A 19320-nucleotide genomic window follows, 5' to 3' on the forward strand; every position below is an offset into this window, starting at 1 on the left:
AGGACCATTTCCTGGTTGAGCCCAGTTGCCAGGCAACCAGAGGAGAATACAGGAAGTCACCGGTGCTTACTGGTTACCCTCACGAGTCAACCATTGGCGTTCTCCCTTCCCGTGCTTAACGGCACCCAAGAGGGCCGTGCTTGGTTTCAGAAAAACAGCTTAAGACCCCACCATGAGCTCTGTCCAAACACAATTAAGGTTTGACAAATTAAAATTAAATAAGAAAGTCGGTTTTGTTTTATGCGAAAGATTGCTTATTTCATGAAAGTTCCAAGTTTCACTTCAAAAAAAAAAAGTTAAGAACAATAATGGTTTCCACCAGCGGTCCCCAACCTTTTTTTTTGCTCCATGAACCGGTCTCGTGTATGACAATAATTTCACGGACTTCACGGTGTGGGCTGATAAATATGACGTAATAAATGTAAACTTTATGTCCAGACTTAAACTTAACTTAAACTTAACTTAGACCTTTCCAACTCGACACGTGTCAAGAGGTTGCGCAATACCTCCAGACACATGTCAAGAGGTTCAGAAGCACAGACGGATGTATCCGGTCATTTTTCAAAATAAAACCTCTTTCCGACCTTGATAATCAATCAACATTTTTTAAAATGTATTCTTTCTGTGAGGCCCAGTACCAAGTGACCCACGGACCAGTGCTGCGCCGCGGACCGGTGGTTGGAAACCGCTGGGCTACAAGATGCAAAAACAAGCAGTACGGTTCTTTTAAAAATGGAAATAAAAGGCGCACCAACCTGATCTCTGTCTGGTGTCAGTCCTCACTTCAGACCGTCCGTCTCCGGGCGCTCAGTGACCGACAGCTGAGCCTGAAGGAAGGACAGACCCCAAATCAATACCCCGTCTAAACACACGGGGAGAAACTGGAGACGGATCATGCAAAGTCTACAGGAGAAGATACGCTCATGCAACTCAAGCTTTCTGTTTTCTTTTCGGATAACTTGGTACAGGCAGAACCTTTTTAAATATTACAGTAAGCAACCTTTACACACAGCAAATTAAAAAAGTAACAGCAGCTGAACTCTACAGAAGATATTGACATAGATTTGGTTCATTTTAGCAAGAGTTGCATTAACACTATGCTAATAGATTTTGTTAGCACACAGAACAGTTATTTTTGGTACATAAAATCCACTATGATATTGGAAGTTACGTTTTTCTTACTTTTGAGTCGATTTCTTTTTTTTTGTTGTTGTTGCCATGAATGCAATAAATATTTTAAAGAAATACGCATTTACCAGCAAGTTTATGTCAATGGATGAAACACACTGGGAAATTAAACATTTAGGGTTAGGTTACCTTTACAGTGGAGTTGTCTAGGTTATAACCATCCTCTCCATTGCACTGCCATTACTCTGTACTAAAGTAGCCATCGCGCCAGCGTCACGCATGACAATGAGGCCGCGACCTGAATGGTGGTTTGAACTCAAGTTAATTTTCAGCTATAAAAGCAAATTCTCATTAACGATTACGACCACAGGTAAGAGGATTGAAAAAGTCTTATACATACCCAGGCATTCAATGCTTTAGAACTCTATACACATTAGGAAGCTATCCAGGTTATTTTAGAGGTCTTACCTCTGGGTCCTTTTTAAAAAGTATAGAAAGAGAGAGAGAGAATAAGTTGTGCTCTTTTGATAATCCATCAAAGACATCATTTAGTAGGGTTAAAGCCTTCAGACGTCAATATACATTCATTTAGATTTAAAATGCGGTTTTGAATGAGAAACAAATGAAAACACCTACATCTGACGGCTGAAGGTTGTTTAAAAAAGGCCATTTCAGAATTTTACTAGGACAGGAAACAAATAAAGCAAGTTAAGTTTCATAAAAAACAAACTAAGCTTTATTGACAAACTGCTGCAAAACATCTTTTGGACAGATTTAGTAACCTATTTAGGCAAGCTTACACATGTAGCATAATGCATTTTATGGAGAGGGTACAGATACTAGTGGCAGAGTAAGTACAGTTAAAGGATGTTTTAAAATATGTACAAGAGTTCGGATTGAGCTGCAGGATCCCTTCTCTGGAGAGAGAGAAGACCCATGTGGAGATTTGTGTCCCAATCCTTCGGTTGTGTACTTTGTGCATGCAGTTTATAGAGAGCCAGATCACTAGATGAAGACCTGGACTGTTTTCCGCCACAAACATTTTGTCTTCAGATTCTTATTTTTTTTTAATATATATATATATATATGTATGGCAAATTGAGGATATGAGGACAGTCCATCTCAACAGTGTCTATTAGGGCTATATTTCAAAACTCTAAAGGACAATGACAAATATTGCTGCTTAAGTCTAAATGGACATCGTTTTAGAACTATTTAAAAACAAACCATCATCAGGAATGAATTGCACTTAATTCCATTAACATTGATTCTTTAACCTTCCTTTTTTTCGGGGGGAGGGGGTCTATATTACATAATTAAAAGTTTAAAAGATATTTTATTCGGCTGTATTAACAGAATTTTGAAATGTAGCCTAAATGGGAATCTGCAACTGACCCTCGACAGATTCTTTGTATTTAAAAAACAATTAAATGGATTCCTTCGACAAGCGGATGTATCGAGCCGTTAATTCCACGAGAAAGGACGACTCCCAAAACAGCTTTAAAACAAAAAAAAGATCACAGTGCAAATAAAGATTTAAAAAAGCCAGAGAGGGGTTAAAAAGGCTCAAAAATACAGCAAAAGAAATAGAAATGGAAATGAAAAAGACGCCAACTCCTCCTCTCTAACCCGTCTAAAAGCCGCTGTGGGTGGTTGGCTGGAGGGGATCGGTGGCCGCGGCGTGCGGCGGCGTGGTCGGGGAGGGAGTTCGCGGTCAAATCTCAAAAAGCCAGTTCCGATTTTCAGTCCCCAAATTTGCTCTCTCGTATAAAGTCCAGTGTGGGGGGGAAAGACCAAACCAAAGACAAAACGGACAATTACTTTTGTCGGGCTGCTTAAAGCGAGAGCTGCCGTGGTAGACAGGCGGCAGGCGGGGCGACGCGTTAACGGGGCGGCGAGTCCGCCTCAGTACTGTCGGTATGGGTGCTCCCTGTAGGGCGTCTTGGTGCCTCTGGAGGGGGGAGGGGCCTTCCCTGCAACTGTTCGCTGAGTCCCGTTCCAGTCATCCTGGCCTGGAGAGGACACACACACACACACACGCACACACACACACACACACAGACACACACATTTACAATTTAGTTTGGATTTAAACCACAACCAGATTTCCTCTAAAACCTTGGTTGACAATAACAGAACGGTTAGAGGACGTTAAAGGTTTTCTTGTCAACATGGTTCATACACATGACCAAATGATTTCTATGACTTTAAAAGCAACATTTCTATGACCAACTCGTTGTGTGGAATGTGTGTAAACAGTAAAACGTGATAAAATGTAGTATTTAACCTCACAATCAGGATTCAAAGCAGACCGTAAACCTTTAATGACACAAATGATTTAAAATGTTCATGACTTTAAACCGTATTTCTATGACTTTTAGAATAAAAGAATAAACATTTCTATAGATGCCTGTTTGTATGCCTGCTTATATTTTGAGCGTCTTTCTTTCAAAAGCATTTTCATTATTTTAATCTCAGCGTAAATGACTTTTCCAGGCCTGGAAATAACCATTTAAAAAGCCATGACTTTTCCATGACCGTAAGAACCGCGGCCACGAAAGTATTGTGTGTATCGTCTTGGCTTCGTGACGGGCGATAGTTCACTTTCTAAATGTGATACGATGCAGATACTTTATTAACTTATCATTTTACTATCAACGTTTTTTTACCATATGAGTCCTAATAAGTAGCTTGAAAGAATTCAAAATATTGATCATAACATGAGACCTCTGGCAGGACGGTGCACTGCGTCGTCTCATTAAAATATTACTCAACGTCTCACAAGGTGCCTTTAAAAAGACAATATGCAATGGCTCGAGCTTTGAAATCTAACCTTTAATCTGGGCCGGTTTAATCACGTCCGGTGGCCTTTTCAGAATAAAATTATTTTCATACATATCAATCAACCAATAAATGGAAATTAAAATGTATTCACGCCCCCACGAGGAGACATATTGCATACTACAAGACTTAAAACATACAGATTAAATCCAATGAAAAATCATATTCTGTATCTGTATCAACGGTATGAATTAAAATGAAGGTTTCCCTCACCGTAGGACTCGTACGACTCTGTGCTCTCTCCGTGTCCGTAGTCGTAGTATTCTGCCTCTCTGGGGGTCAAAAACAGGACGAGAGAGGAGGAGGAGGAGAAGAAGAAAAATGAAGGAAAAGAAAAAACACTTCAAATCTTTGAAAAACATCAAGTAGCTGCTGACTGCAAATGTCTACAGGGGGGGGAGGGCAATAATTAGCTTCCACGAGTGAGATCAAAGCTCGGCTCTCGAGCATCGAACATCTTAGTGCCGGCCGTCCGAACGCTGAAACTTGAAGTACCATCATCAGCAAGGAATTTCTTCTCCTGCTCTTAAATCAGGCAAACGAGCAACAAGGCAGTGTGTGTGTGTGTGTGTGTGTGTGTGTGTGTGTGTGTGTGTGTGTGCTCCTTGTTAGAAGCAGGTGAAAACCAAAGAGACGTCTGATTCACTCACGCCTGCGGCTGACTGTAATAGCTGTCGTATGACTCGTAGGCCGTGTCTGTGTAGCTCTCGTCGTAGCCCTGGAGAGAGAGGGAGGAAGCAGGAGAGACTCAGGGAGAGGCTCGTTCACCATTCATGAATGTCAAGACGTCCCCGAAGTACGACTCCCCCGTACTAAAAGCAGAGACTCGCTCCGCCTGCGTCTGCAGATCACTCGCGGTCGCGTTGACAGACCGGCAATGTGAAGCTAGCAAGCGCGCCAAGAGCCGCCTCATCCAGCGCTGAGACGTGCAGCAAAGCAACTATCCTCACGAGTCTCACGATTACTTCTGTCTCTCACATTTGTTTTGTATACTTGGCAATTTTGCACTTTCTTCATTCTTTTAATTTCCTAAATTATTACGCTTTACCGTTTTGTTTTAATGACTGTATTGAGTATTTTGGATGTTTTCAAAAAAGAAAGTGTGTGTCTCATATGTAAGTTGCTCGCTATGGCGGGAAACAAATTTCCCCTTGGGGATAAATAAAGCATCCATGCATCCATATTAAAGTCATAATAATAATCGAGCTGAGGACATTTTAACTAAATGGATAAACAAAAGCTGGTTCTTGTACTCACATAATCCTCGTAGCCGTCAGCGGCAGCGTCGGGCGTGTGCTGGTGGGGGGGCGGGTGTGCCATCCTCTGCGGGGGTCCGGACGCCGGGGGTCGGGCCCGCGGCGCCGCGGCCCCCCTGGAGGGTGCCGCCGGCGGTCCTCCTCCTCGGCCCGACGGCACGCCCCTCACCGCGCCGCCTCTGGGCGGGCCGCCTCGAGCCACGCCTCCTCTGGCGGGCGCGCCGCGCGGCGGCATCCCCCTGCCCCTGGAGGAGAGGAGCGCCAAAGTTAACGCCGCGAGATTCGAGAACATCCGTACCGTTGTCGCGCCGCTAGTTGTTACTTTTAGACTATGCTAGCCATTGCAGCAGTTGTGAACTCTCTCTTTCAAGCACCAGTTAGGAGCCAGTTAGCTTAGCATAAAGAAACTGATAGAAAGAGCTTCTCTCATTTGTTTAAATAACATGATGATTAGCTCAGCTACTTTTAGACCGGCTAGCCATCGTAGCGTCTGGTTTTCAGAGTGATTCAGGGTTCCCGCTGTTCAGTTAACAGAGTCTGAGGCTTTTATTGTGAAAAGCTCTCCGACCGTTTAAACTTTGACCCAAGAAACTAAACATGAACCCACAGTTTACGGAGGAATTGGATTTTTTGTTTCGCGACATGCCATCGCTTCAGATTGCTTGATGTTTTCTCGTATCAGTTGTGTAGTTTCTTTGTGTGTGTGTCCACACCTGTGTGCTCCACCAGGAGGCACTCCGCGGCCCCTGACCGGCAGACCCCCTCGGCCTCTGGCGCCGTGCTCCTGGCCTCCGTTCAGGTAGCCCATCTCCATGAACTGCTCTTGGCAGATATCATCCATCATATCCTACACACACACACACACACACACACACACACACACAGGAAGAAAGTAAAAAGAGAGAGTGAGAAACAAGAGCATGAGACTTGGGGAGGGTTGAAGAAAAAAAGAAAGAGTGAAACACAATTACAGATCTGCTGGCAACGCGGCGACCTACCGGCTAAGAGAGCCGGTGGAAGAAAAAGTGTCAGTGCCAGTGACTCAGAGTGTTAAAGAGACGAGGGTATGGATGGGGGAGAGTGTGTGTGTGTGTGTGTGTGTGTGTGTGTGTGTGTGTGTGGGGAGTGCAGGGTTTGGGATGTTGGAAAGCATCCATCCACACTCCAGCCTCCCCGCGTCTCCTCGTGATGCACGAAGTGTAAATCACTTCCGACTGCTCTTCCTCCACGAGTCTGGTGAGGCCGCATCGACGGTGACATTATTACATCCGCGCAAAAGAAAAGAAGAAGAAAAACAAACAAACAATAAGTTGGTCCGGATTAGTGCGGCTGCCCGTGTGAGCGGCACAAATCCTGCAACACAATCCGCCGCCTCTCTTCTGGGAGCCGCGCTGTGACCCGATCAATTCTTTCTAATAAATCAGAAGAGGTGACCGAGCTCCAACGATGGAGGGGAAAGAAGAGTGCTGTGTGTGTGTGTGTGTGTGTGTGTGTGTGTGTGTGTGTGTGTGTGTGTGTGTGTGTGTGTGTGTGTGTGTGTGAGGGGGGATCAGGTGGATACTGAACAGGCCGCTCGTCTGATTAGAAATTCATCTCTCCGTCGAGCAGCTGCATTCAACAAGGTGACACGTCTTCACCCATCGAGGCGTTCACATTAATTAAGTTCCTGCAGACGGTTCATTCTATAGAAACTATAGAGGCACGAAGACGAGATCCAGGAAGCCTTCACACGGGATCAAGGCTGAGCTTCTGCATTCACATGAGCACACACACAGCTACACAGACATATATATATATATTACATACACATGAGGACAAAAGCCTTTTAAAATACCTCAGGTGACATAAAGGTCATGCATAAAACATTTTTCCCCTGACAAATCACATCCTGCCGTTTTCTGAGACGGCATTCATTAAAATATGGCCAGTGTCCAGATAAAAGGATTGACAGATCACGGCCCTAAATTGTACCGACAGGTGCGTTTTGCTTTTCTTTACACGACACGTCCATACCGACATTGGAACAGGTTCATCAGCTCATCCATCTCGCCTTTTGATTCTCTCTAGTACACTAATTAAAGGTGCCCTCCCCCCCCCTCCACACACACACACACACACACACACACACACACACACACACACACACACACCGTTAGAGCGCTCACTGGCTTTGGCCCGAGCTCAAGAATCTCTCAGCAGAAAACTAATAAAGTGAGCCAAGGCCACGCACTCTGCTGTCTGGAGACGAACATCTCCCAGAATGCTCTGGTGAAGAGACACAAGCCAGATGATTTGCGGGGCAGGAGGGGTAACCTGCCGACACCACGACAGCAGCCAGACTCCTCCCCTTAAAGGGCGACACCGAAGATGAATAGGGTTTAAGAAATAATATCTCATAGATAATGCCGGTGGAATTATTTTTTTTTGCATTTCTGAAAACGGGGTCAATGTTCACGTTTCATTTTGTTGGATTGTTCAAAGCAAAAAGGTTTTTAAGGAGGAAATCTCTTTTTTTATCACTCCATGAATCAGGAAATGAACGTTTACCTTATTTTTAGGAATGACATGTTCTATAAATCCCTTCATGAGTGAAGTTGCTCAACCTTTTCATCCCATATTCAGCTCGTCCATTCGGACAATTTGGTGTTTTATCCTGGTTTTTTTTTCATGCGACAGTGATTCAATCATTTTGAGCTAAAGGCTGTTGATATCTAATAATAAACGAGAAATAGATGAAGCAAATAGTCCAGAAAACCCTCGGCGGAAAAATGCAATAACGAGGGTTCAAGTTGATGAGTCAAGTTCACGTTAGTAGTCAACTCAAGTCTCAACACCGAGTCAACCATTTTCGTCGGTTTCCCTTTACAAATAAAGATCTGCTTCCTTTTAGATGTTCAGAATAATAAAAAAATCACTTTTGAGCGTCGACGCTGTTGCTGCTGAACGATGAACGTGAGACACAATGAACGGGCGCCACACAAACGTCACGGTTACGCAAAAGGAAATCGACTCACGGGGAACAGGAACTTCTTGGCCTCCTCCATGGCGTGCGCCATGCGCAGGTAGGCCTCCGGCACGGGGGCGAACACCTCGATGAACACGTGCAGCTCCATGGACAGGTGGGCGTACTTGGGCTCGCCGCCTTTCCTCAGCCCCTCCTCCTGAGACGAGAGAAAGGGTGAGGGGGGGGGGGGTCAGGAGGTCAAAGAGAGGAGGCAACGATCGCCTGGAGCGCAGGTGCGGTACCGGCTTCCTTCGCACGGCTCGATAGGAACATCAAAGAGGCGGATGGCGGGTCCGGCCCCCCCTCCCTCCTCCCACAAACCCAGAGGACTCCTGGAACAGATGTGCGGAGCGCCGGCGCCCTTGGCTTCACCCGAGCTATCCTGCCAGTCGACGCCATCTGGCCCGACACCCCTTCTCGAGCGGAGGCCAGGTGTGTGTCATGGCTTCAGGTGCCCTACTCACAGGTGTGTACCCACCAGATGTGTGTGTGTGTGTGTGTCTGTGTGTGCATACCTTGGATTTGTCTCTCATGGATCCTTTGCCCAGCACAGAGATCTTGGCTCCGGTCTCCTCCTGCAGACGTTTGATTGTGTTGCCCTGAGGCCCCAAAATCTTCCCCACGAAATTGAACTAACGGGCCAAACAAAAGCAGAACGGGATCAGCCCGACAAGCAACGCAGAGGGCACAGTTTAACACCGAGAGAGTGAGGGGGAGGAGGGCAGGAGGGAGGGGTGCACAGCCCTAAGTGGTGGATTTAGCAGAGCGGGTCGATACGAGCCCCCGAGGGCTGGAACACCGTCGATTACGGTTCACTCCAATCAAACGAGCGCTGAGCCGGAACTAACGTGATCAAAACCTGCGTCCTCTACCTCCCCGATCTTTGCACAAAGTAATTACATACATATTTATATAAATAAACATGCTTGGCCTCCTCTATCCCCAAAGGAAGTTGTAAAAGTAGCTTTTTGTAATCTGCAGTCGGCCGCGTCCTCCCCGACGTGGCCGACTCGTGTCTCGACCCTCCGCAGGCCGGACTCCCACATCTCGCCGGCCGGACGCTGGAGATCGGGCGGCGTCTGTGCATCTTACTCTGGTTGAAATGTTTTGGGTAAACGCCATAGCTGCCGCCGCACAAAACATGCGGCGACACAGACAGAAAATTCAGCAGGACAGCAGTGGCTTGTGGGAGCTTTTTTTTCCAGCCGTGTGTTTCCTCCCTCAAGTGTCGCAACACCGACGTCCTTAAATCACCACGCGCGTGAGCCAGAGAGAGATTGAACCGATGTGAGGCAAGACGTCTTCGCCCTGAGTGGAAACATCTGCAGAAAACGCCAATCTTACCTAACAATGGTAATACTAACACTCGGATCCTTTTCCTGGGATGTCTTAAAACGCGCCGGTACCGGCTGTAGTGACATGCCTGAGCTGTAGGATGGAGGGTGAGAGGAGTCATGTGAGACTCCTAAAGTAACCCCGTGGCTTCGTGTAATTGAAACCCAGCGGCAGCATGAATTAAATCCAGAGAGAGGAGAAGAAAAGAAGAAGAGGACAGAAGAGAGCTCACCTTGGGGTACTGTTTGACAGGTATGAGCACTCGTTCCTTTAGTTTGATGTTCTTCGTGGTGAAAAGGTCCAGGTACGCGTCCGCCTCCTTCTTAGTCTCGCCTTTCTGGATTCTATCGATTTCTAGAAGGGGAGAGGTATCGTTTCAGGCACAGCGTGGCATGCGATCACAACAGGATTCAGAAGAAGAAGAAAAAGGCAGAAGCACAGGCGGGATTCATCGTTCAGTACGCACAGATCATCCAGCTCGTACGCCACTGGCTCAAAACCTACTTCTTTTTAGACACACAGGTTATATTTTAACAGTCGTTTCATCGCGAGTATTTATGAAAAAAGGAAATTGTAGGTATTATACGGAGATAATAGATATTTTTGACCTGACGTTCTGAGTTAACGGGGTGCTTCCAGGTGAACGTGAGATGATGATGATGAGTATTTGTGAGGAGCACCCTTCATCTCGTCCAACAACCTGAATACAGCTGACACACACACACAAACAAACAACCTCCAAACAATCTCTTCTTCAACGCGAGGACGAGGCACTCGTCTGACATCGTAAAAACTCCATCTCGACTAAGATATCGGGATATGCAGCACAAGTGATGTCATTTCCTGGTTTCAGGAAAGTTCACAAGCACAAACACAATGTCGTTATACCCACATCACTGATGATTATTTATCAAAAATACCATTGTGTGAATAAGCATCCCTACGATGCCGTTTCAATGTCGATATTTATTGGGTCAAAATATTGTGATGTTTTCTCTGTATCGTTTAGCTTTATTAATTCATTTCTTTCGTTTTTACCCCACTACTTGACACTTCTACACTCCATAAAAATAGGGGAAATGAATCACGAGACCAATCAAGAATGAAAAATAATCCTTAACCACCGGCTTCAATGCCCAAAACACAATGACAAAACGTGCTTCTCACACACACTCACTCCTCCTTGTCTTCTCCAGCCCCAGAGCACCACCATCACTCCCACCTGACAACAGCCAGAAGACCACGATGTGCATAAAGAGATGGGGGGGGGGGGGGTGCTCCAGAATCCTTCACACTTTCAATAATTCAGAGACAGACACCTGTGCACATCTTGTCCAGACCACCAGCTGAACCCCCACCAGGGGAGGCACTTGACCAGAGCTGCATGCAAAAGAAGCAGCTTTGCAGAAGGAAACACGAGCCTCTCCGTCTCTGAGAGAGCACGTGGGCAACAATGATCAAACTCCAGTCACTCAACCAGCAGCTTCTGCCACTTCACATCTATTGTGTTGCGTCCTCGTGATGTTTTCTGTGTTTCCACACACCGCTCACTGCGACCCTGCGAGTCCTCCCGAGGCTGCCCAACGGGACCGTTTCATCACAAGAAGCCGCAACACAAACATAGACAGAGGATATAGATAATAGGAGAAAGGTGTCGCAGACGACCTCGGACAAATAACTAACACCAGAGGCAGTCATATTCACCCCCTCTCCTGCAGGACAGCTGTCTCTTCTTGCTCAAGGACACTCCAGCAGCGTGGTACCTGGAGGTCTCCCGTCCCGCACCCGTTGCCGCCTCTCGGTTTATAAAGTGTGCGCACGTGCATTACTGCATGCTGAGCATCGCGCACCGACAGAGGGAGGGGGGGGGGGGGGGCACCGTGCACCGGACGGCCGTGTGTGTCCGTCCGCGCGAGAGGATGATTGAGAGGACTCATTTAAAGTGCCTCCCTCTGTGGACAAAACGGGTTTTTGTTTTTTCAAAGCTCAGCCCTCATCATCATCATCATCATCATCATCAGCCGATAAACTCCTCCATACTTCGGTGAAGGAGCAGTCCACGTCCCGCAAACACATGGCAACCACAGCGTGGAGGTGCGCCGTTTATTTCTTTATTTTTTTTGAAGGGGGGGGGTGCGTTCACGAGCCTGCCCCCCACCCACCAATCCTAAAACCACAAAAATAACACCAGCAAAAACGGGATTTTTTTTTTTTTTTTTTTACCTGCGTTTAAAAGTTTCATGGCGTGAGTAAACGACGAGTCCAGGCTGTCCTTCTCCGCCAGCAGCTCGGGGAGATATTTGTCGTCGTTCTCCATTTTGAGTTTAGATGGAGGGTGTGTGGGGGGGAGGAAGGGGGGAAGGAGTCACTTTCTGTGCAAGAAAAAAAAAAAAAAAAAAAAAAACGTGAAAAATCCCAACAATAATAGAAGAAAAAAAAGAAAAAGTAGTCCAGTTACGCAACTACACGGAGTGTCGCGGAGCCTGTGTGCGCGCGGCGCTTCGCATGTGGCTACTGGGGCGTTTCTGCGACGGACGTCTCTCCGCTACTTCTGTGTGGGCTCTGTGGCGTGTTTCCTCCTTCTTCTTCCTCTCCCCCAGCTGACTGGAGGTCCCTTCTTTGCAGCAGCTCTGACTGGACGGGAATGGGAGAACAAAAGCGAGGGACGGGTTGGAATAGTGATATCCAGCTCGCGCCGGCGGAAGTGAGCTCAGAAGATCTGACGCCGCCTACTGTGCCGCCGCGTGAGCGCGGATGCGCGGATGCGCGCCGCCCTTCAGCGGCGGTAATCCGCCCCACTGTCAGGTGTCTCGTTGCTGGTGTGCCCACGCTGTGGTGGTCTCCGCTGTTCTAACACAAAATGATAAGAAACTGGATATTAGAATGATGTGTGTGTGTGTGTGTGTGTGTGTGTGTGTGTGTGTGTGTGTCAGAGGTGCTCAGGCGTATTGATTAATCACCATGTCTGGTAATTAGTGTGTCCATATCATATAGGGATAATTAGAAACCGACAGATTAAACATTGCTTACTTTTTTTTCTTCTTACGATTAACTGGAAGGGAATGAACATACTTTATTTGTTTTGTATGCACCACCTCATAAGGTTTTATTAGATTATCTAGAAACTGCTGGGATCAATTATAGTATTAAAGGTTTTGTATAATTGAGAGACAACAAATGCATTAAACTTGATTATAGACTTACTTTTCATTTTGGGAAATCATAACAGGGATATTACATTATAGTCTGACCTCAGGCGGAATGACATGCAAATGGGAAATAAACTATAACTTGTTTATTTAGTTTGTGATCAGTAAATAGATAGGGTTAAAACTGTACATATCAGAAAAAGCAATAGATCTGGGAAGCTGCACTTCAATAAAGATTATATTCCAAATCTATTATGTATTGAATTGTTATGTGCTGCGATATAATACCTTTTCATATCAAGTGCATAATAATTGGTGAGAGTGAGATAATGATGATGACACCTCTTCAGTGTTTAATTTGTGGCTATAACTTCAGTTCATGCCGTGTGCCCAGGGAGACGTGGTAGCTGGTTTCATTCCAGGCTCTCTACTGCCCCTAAGTGGCCGCGCTCATCATAACAAAGAGCAAAGAGCCTCTGAAACTGGTGCTGATGAAACTGGGTCCATCAGGAAGAAGCCTTTTGTTCTGTTTGTCCAGAACAAAAGGCTTGATTCAAGCACACTCATGTGAGGGGAATATTTGGAGCGGACGGATTTCTCCGATCAAACGAGGAGGGAGGGGGGGGGGGGGGTAATGAACGTCAAGAGGTCAGAGGTTAGAACTGGCCTAATGCATCCACATCTAGAGCAGGTAATACCGTGTGTATTGGGGTCTCTAAGCGTGTGCAGTAGTGTGCATCAGTGCCGGCGTGATGCGCTTTGAACAAACGGCAACAACAGCGACAAAAAGTGCGCTTCATTTGTCAGTCCGCTGCCGTAGTGAAAGCCATTACAATCGACCGCGGCTGTACCCAGGAATGCATCTGCTCAAAACAAATGAGGGCAAAAATTGTCTGCAATAAACTCTTATGGAAGGCCGGGAAGAAAAAAGAAGCCTCGCTCGAACTATACCAGCGTTCAGCTTGATCTATCTCTGACCGTTACGGTGTTATTAGTGTTGGGAGGGTTGCAAGGTTGTCCTGACTCTCTCTCGTCGTTGACAGAGTGGATGGACCGTGAGCTGAATTTCAATCGGCTCATAAAAGGAAGAGTTACTTCTCCTGGCAGGTGGAGGGGTTCCAATCCGGTGGATCTCACTCTCTGGCCTTCTGCTCCTGTGGACTTCCCCCTGTCCCGTAAATACACAGCCACGGTCTGGGGTAAACAGGGGCAGATGGAGGGGGGTAAACACTGGGGTTAAGGCTTATATAAGCCACCGCTATTCCAGATCTTCGCATCTGACCCTTTTTCATGCCCGAAAGACTGCGAGGATTCAGTGCTCCCATGTGGATTTGCCCTGGTTTGGGGAGAGGAGCCGTCGTTACAGCATTTTTAGGACTCTGAAACTCCACTAATAGCCAACTAATAACATTCTGAGGAGTTCCTTATGGCAGGTTTTACTGCAATTATGTTTACAAAGTGCATTATAGCAAGACTAGAGTCATACTTGCTTTTGGCTCTGTGAAGCTGTACTTCATATGTATTTATGCTAACATCAGCATGTTAATGTGCTTACAAAGACATGCAAAAATGCTACTGTTTGGCAGGTGCAATGCTTATCAGTTCCCTATCTTAGTTCAGCATGTTTGCATGCTAACACTTGCTGCTTTAAACATTGAGTATAGTGCTAGATGAAAAGATAAGAGGTCATCAAAGGGATTTTATCCTTTGCGGTATTCGTCCAGTAGTTGGTGAGATAAAAACACACATTTTAACCTCGTGGTGGGACGAGAGGAAAAGTCTGAAGATCACCAAAGTAGTTCAGATTCACCTTCTGGGGGCCGTGAATGTCCGTACCGGAGATATTACACTGAAAACAAGTGTCAACTTCATTGCGGTGCTTTGGGAACCCTCGGGAGGTCACCAAACCCAGGAGGATTCATCCTCTGGGAACCATGAATCGCTGTACAAAATGTCACGGCAACACAACCAATAGCCTTTGGGACATTTCACGAACAAACAGAAGTGTCAACTTCATCGCGGCGCTTTAGGAACGTTCAAGAGATCACCGACGTCTCGTAGGGTTCTTCCTCTGGGAACCATGAATCTCAATATGACAGAAATTCATCGAGGAGTTGGTGTATATATATATATATCAACTAAACAGATCATGGTCACCTCATCAGAGGCTGCACTGAATGGATGATATGGACAATTTTAAGCGATTGGCTCTCATCCCTGTTGTTAGTTTAAAGAAAAGAAGAAAGATAAAATGAAAGTCGTGGAGAGATAAATGAAAGGAGAATGAAAGGGATGTGTAAGCTGAAATCCTTTAGTGTCCCTCTGTCAGCGGAGGGTTTTTCCTTCTCTCGGGGCGATTTAGGCAAGAAAGCATGCGAGAGAGAGATAGCCGGGTTCGGTCTGAGGGTCACGCTCAGTTTAGCAGCGCTACAAGGCCAGAGGAACCTTTTTTCCCCGTGAAAGCTTTCAGAACTGTCACACCTGCTTAGGTCTGTAACACCTCCCCCATCCCTCCTCCTCCTCTTCCTCCGTCTCCATCACTTCCCACCCGCCCTCCGCTCGGCAGGGAAAAGAAGATCTCTCTTCACCCCGTGTCCCCGCCATGCCCACGGGGTGATTATCTTGTCGATGATCAATCGGCATCTGAAGAAGTCACCGGAAGATTACAAAGTGAACCCCTGTAAATGTGGAAATATTTACATAAAGGTTTGAGGTTTTTTTTGAGGGGGGATTACAACTTTTTTGTAAAATGACCTGAAGCATTACGCTACTCCACTGGAAACTAATATTTGCTCTGGAGGAGTCTTGTTCCCTCACTTGGAGACTCTTGGAGTTTGAGGAAAAGCCATTAAGGAAGGGCACTTTATGCTGCTACTGCAAAAACAGAAGAAAAAAGAGAGAAAATGCCACAGACGCCAGCGGCCAAAAGCGTTAATGTATCTGCTTTACGAACCGGAGGGCAAAAAAATAATAAGAAAAAAAACATGGCAGGTGCAATCACAACGTCTTTCGCTTCTATAAATAAGTAATGTGAGATTTCAGGTTGTGTTATTTCTGACAGAGCTGAGAGGGATTGAGGGAAACTACTTGTCACCTTCCTTGCACTTCTCCTGTTTGGAAAAAAAGTGCAAGTGTAAGAAAAAGTGAGAATACCTTTCGTCCTGATTACTCTGCTCCTGTTTCTTGAAAGATGGACACCATTAATCCTCTCTTTGTGCATACTACTCTGAAATATAGGATGAAGTATCGTGAGAAAATGACTTTACCTGGTTAGTGAATAGAACCTAGACAGCATATATATATATATATATATATATATATATATATACACACACACATTGTGGAGCAAATCTGCATAGATTTAAATATAATAGCATTATTCTTAAATGCTGAACATCCTCCAATAATCTTAAAAATGCCATTAATCAAACATTTCTTACATGAAGGCCAATAGATGGATAGTGAATATTAAATATAGTGCATTATGGGGCCGAGCGCTGTTTCTTTGGTAGAAAGAAGTTCGATTCCCAGCAGCGTCTTTGGATTAGGACATTGTTTGTGAAGGCGTCCGATGCTCTTAAATGTTTTAGTGTTGTGAGCACAACAAACACAAATCCATCCATATCTCACAACCCGGGAATAGAATCATAACCACCTGTATGTATAACAAGGAAGGTGAGAAACATGCTTACTTCTAACCCTGAATCACAGATTTCTTTAGTCCATTTGTCCCCCTGGGCGTTCTAAAGGTTCCAGCCAATGAAAGGGTTCTGCTGAGAACCCCTTTATAGTCAAATAGTTTACTATTTGACTATAAAGGGGTTCTCAGCAGAACCCTTTCATTGGCTGGAACCTTTACCCGCTGTATAACCCTCTATATTGGGTTTTAGATGGGACCCTTGGAATAAAACGGTCCTCAATAGAACCACCTGGGTGGATTCTTGATTGCACCCTCAGAAGGGTGAAAGGTTCTGGTCAGAACCTTTAAGAAGGGTTCTGGTGGAACCATTGGAATACAAAGAGGTTCAAGCTAGAACCATTTGATGGGTGGAACCTTTAACAGACGGTTCTGGTATAACACTTTAGATAAGGTTGTAGATGAAACCCTAGGAGTAAAATGGGTTCTCGTTCGACCCTGAGAAGGTGGAAAGGTTCTGGACTGAACCTCTAAACAGGGTTCTGGGTGGAACCATGACTCCATCGAGGGGTTCTCTGCAGAAGCTCTCAGGCCACGCTCTGGGCAGCACCTTGAACATTTGGTAAACTGTACAACCGTTGATGTCGGATTTTGGGTCGACCCCTCTGAAAGGGTCACAGGTGAAACCTTTACCAAAGGTTCTCCCAAAACTTTTCTTTTCACCACAGAGTGCTTGCTTCTTTAGCACCGGCCTGCAGTGATCTGCGAGGTACACATCTCCGTACACAACCGTGTGTTACATCATGAAGCCAAGTACCTGGCCAGCATCCCAAACAACGATTTATACTGGAACGCTATCGTCTAATATAAAAATGTTTGAGCGCTGGTGATTTGTGCTGAAGGAAAGTAGGCCACTGGAGCCCAGCGGCGCCCAGGAAGGGGGGTTGCTTCTGATTACTCACACTCCAGGCTTTCATTCGTCATTTCCATCAATGTTCTGTTTGTTCTCCGAGTGCTGTTATTATTGTCTTGCCTGCGTGTCTTCATGTGGTGCATGAGCGTGTGATTTACACGGAGCACACTTTCCACTCAGGGCGCTCCCTCTCTCCCCTTCACGCTTTACACTCTCCCGCTAAAGACGAACCCACGGTATTGATTCATGGAGCCCGGTCGCATTCATCCAAATGAAAAGCCAATAGGTGTTTATAGACACATGTATATCTCTCACATAATGCCCCGCGGCTCGTTAAGTTTTTATATCCGCCGTTACCTTCGGGGGATCTCGCTCAGGTGGCAGTTTGCATTCAACCCTGGTTCTGTGTCATCAGTAAGCAAACAGTAGAGTGGCTGAGGGAGGCGTCGGGCCACGTGGATGGAGTGGAGATTTCATTATGTCGTACACACTTTAACGGGCAGTATGATGAATACACGGGTCCTTGTGTGAACAGCTTTCCTCTACTGATAATGGAGTCACTCAGTGTCGTATTTACAGCCCCTGCGTGTAAAATACATGATAGCGTACTTCTAGTTATACGGACGCTGTATGTTTTCTCTTGTAAAGAAGAAAAAAGAAGATTCTTCTGGATGGAAAGAAGCAGCTGGTGATGTTTTCAGATCACTGACTCTCAGTGTTGGCTCGCTGGTTGGTTGGAAGGACGGTGTATATTCTGTATATCTGTTACATTGATGGATATATAGACATGGATGGGTGAATGGACTTGAACGCAAACAGCATTATGGTTTTGGGACCGTCTTGTCACAGCTGTACCATGGTGCCATAGATATTCTTACACCGCCTTAAACCAGGAGAATATCTGTTTAATCGGGATTGTTTCTAGAGATAACTGGTACTGTACGCTTTGCAGGTGGGTGAGATACCTCTATTTTTTACCCAGCGTTTAGACATCCTTCTCCATTGTTTTATTTTTACTGCACCATCTGGCTTTCAGCTTTTCAGCCTCTTCTTTCCCAAAACAGGTGGACTGTCATGGCCGAAACCCAGACCCTCTGCTGGCTCCGTGATACAGCGACATCAAATGTTTGGATGTGTCAAAGCAATGGTCCCCCCTGCCTCTTGCTGCTGAATAGTATCGAGAGAGCACAAATACTCTCAATAATCTCTGTAACCGATAGAGGATTTAGCGCTTGATTTTAGGCTCGGTAATTAGAAATGCGTTGAGGCTTTCACCGGCTGGCTGCAGGTGGAGACCGGGAGGCCTTTCTAAGCCGTTAAAGCCCTGTAAAGAGATGTCAGGGGTGTCGAGATTCCCCTCTCTTCGCCCGCTTTCAGCCTTCAGGGTATTTATATAAATGCAGCCGCAACTCATCACATTCAGCCTTTTTTTAATGACTGTAAATGATACACCTCTCTGCACAGTGCCTCTTCAAAGCCGCTATTCTTTTAAGGTGAAATAGAAGCGCGGAGGAGAGAAATCCTGCCTTTGAGCTTCTTTTCAGGGTTCCCTTTGATCGAGGACTATCTGCGTGTGCGCGTACATGCAGACGCAAGCATATTTATATTCATATTTATATATATATTTGTCCGTGTGTTCATGACAACAAAAACCTCCATGTTCCCATGAGCCAACGACGTGTGATGAAGTGCAACCCCTCTGAAGTATTGGAGAGTGTGACGCACACGTGTCTGGATGTGCGAGGCTCTTCCCAGCTAATGACACGACGCCGCGGACGGAACGACGAGAGACGAGAAAAGTGCCGGCGCCATGCAGTCAACCCAACTTTCGCTGCTTCATTACCTGCCGCCCTGAACGTTTCATGCAACGCAACGAACGCAGAGCAACGCAATTCATCATCACCTCTTCGCTCCAACAAAAACACAAATGATTCATCTGAATTTGTAATTAGGCGAGGGGGAACATTTTCCCGTCCATTTCCCACCGGACCAATATTCACGTCGGGATCCCGCTTCCTGCGGTCGCCTGCGGTGCAGAAGTACGTCCCGACTTTTGT

At 45.9% G+C, this 19320-nt stretch overlaps 1 protein-coding gene across 6 annotated transcripts in view; it reads right to left on the reverse strand.

The window, feature by feature from the left end:
• khdrbs1b (KH domain containing, RNA binding, signal transduction associated 1b) overlaps positions 1-12251 on the reverse strand; it is a 48773-nt gene extending 36522 nt beyond the window's left edge. For 2 of the 6 annotated variants that reach the window (XR_011077454.1, XR_011077452.1), the window contains exons 1-10: positions 11788-12251; positions 9797-9918; positions 8745-8861; positions 8240-8386; positions 5939-6072; positions 5227-5470; positions 4620-4687; positions 4183-4241; positions 2950-3140; positions 756-1810 (exon numbers count right to left, since the gene is read on the reverse strand). Coding sequence is in view for 1 of the 6 variants with exons in the window: in XM_068576153.1 (XP_068432254.1) it covers positions 3034-3140; positions 4183-4241; positions 4620-4687; positions 5227-5470; positions 5939-6072; positions 8240-8386; positions 8745-8861; positions 9797-9918; positions 11788-11881 (1092 nt within the window). In the remaining 5 variants the exon portion in view is untranslated. Of the gene's footprint in view, positions 1-755; positions 1811-2202; positions 3141-4182; positions 4242-4619; positions 4688-5226; positions 5471-5938; positions 6073-8239; positions 8387-8744; positions 8862-9796; positions 9919-11787 lie in introns of those variants that run through there. The other 4 variants (XR_011077453.1, XR_011077455.1, XR_011077456.1 and 1 more) reach the window with 4 other exon arrangements.
• Between the last annotated feature and the right edge of the window lie 7069 nt (positions 12252-19320).

This window comes from Clinocottus analis, unplaced genomic scaffold, assembly GCF_023055335.1.
Source record: "Clinocottus analis isolate CAN_PGR_092001 unplaced genomic scaffold, fCliAna1.0.p SCAF_14, whole genome shotgun sequence".
NCBI classification, from domain to species: domain Eukaryota; kingdom Metazoa; phylum Chordata; class Actinopteri; order Perciformes; family Cottidae; genus Clinocottus; species Clinocottus analis.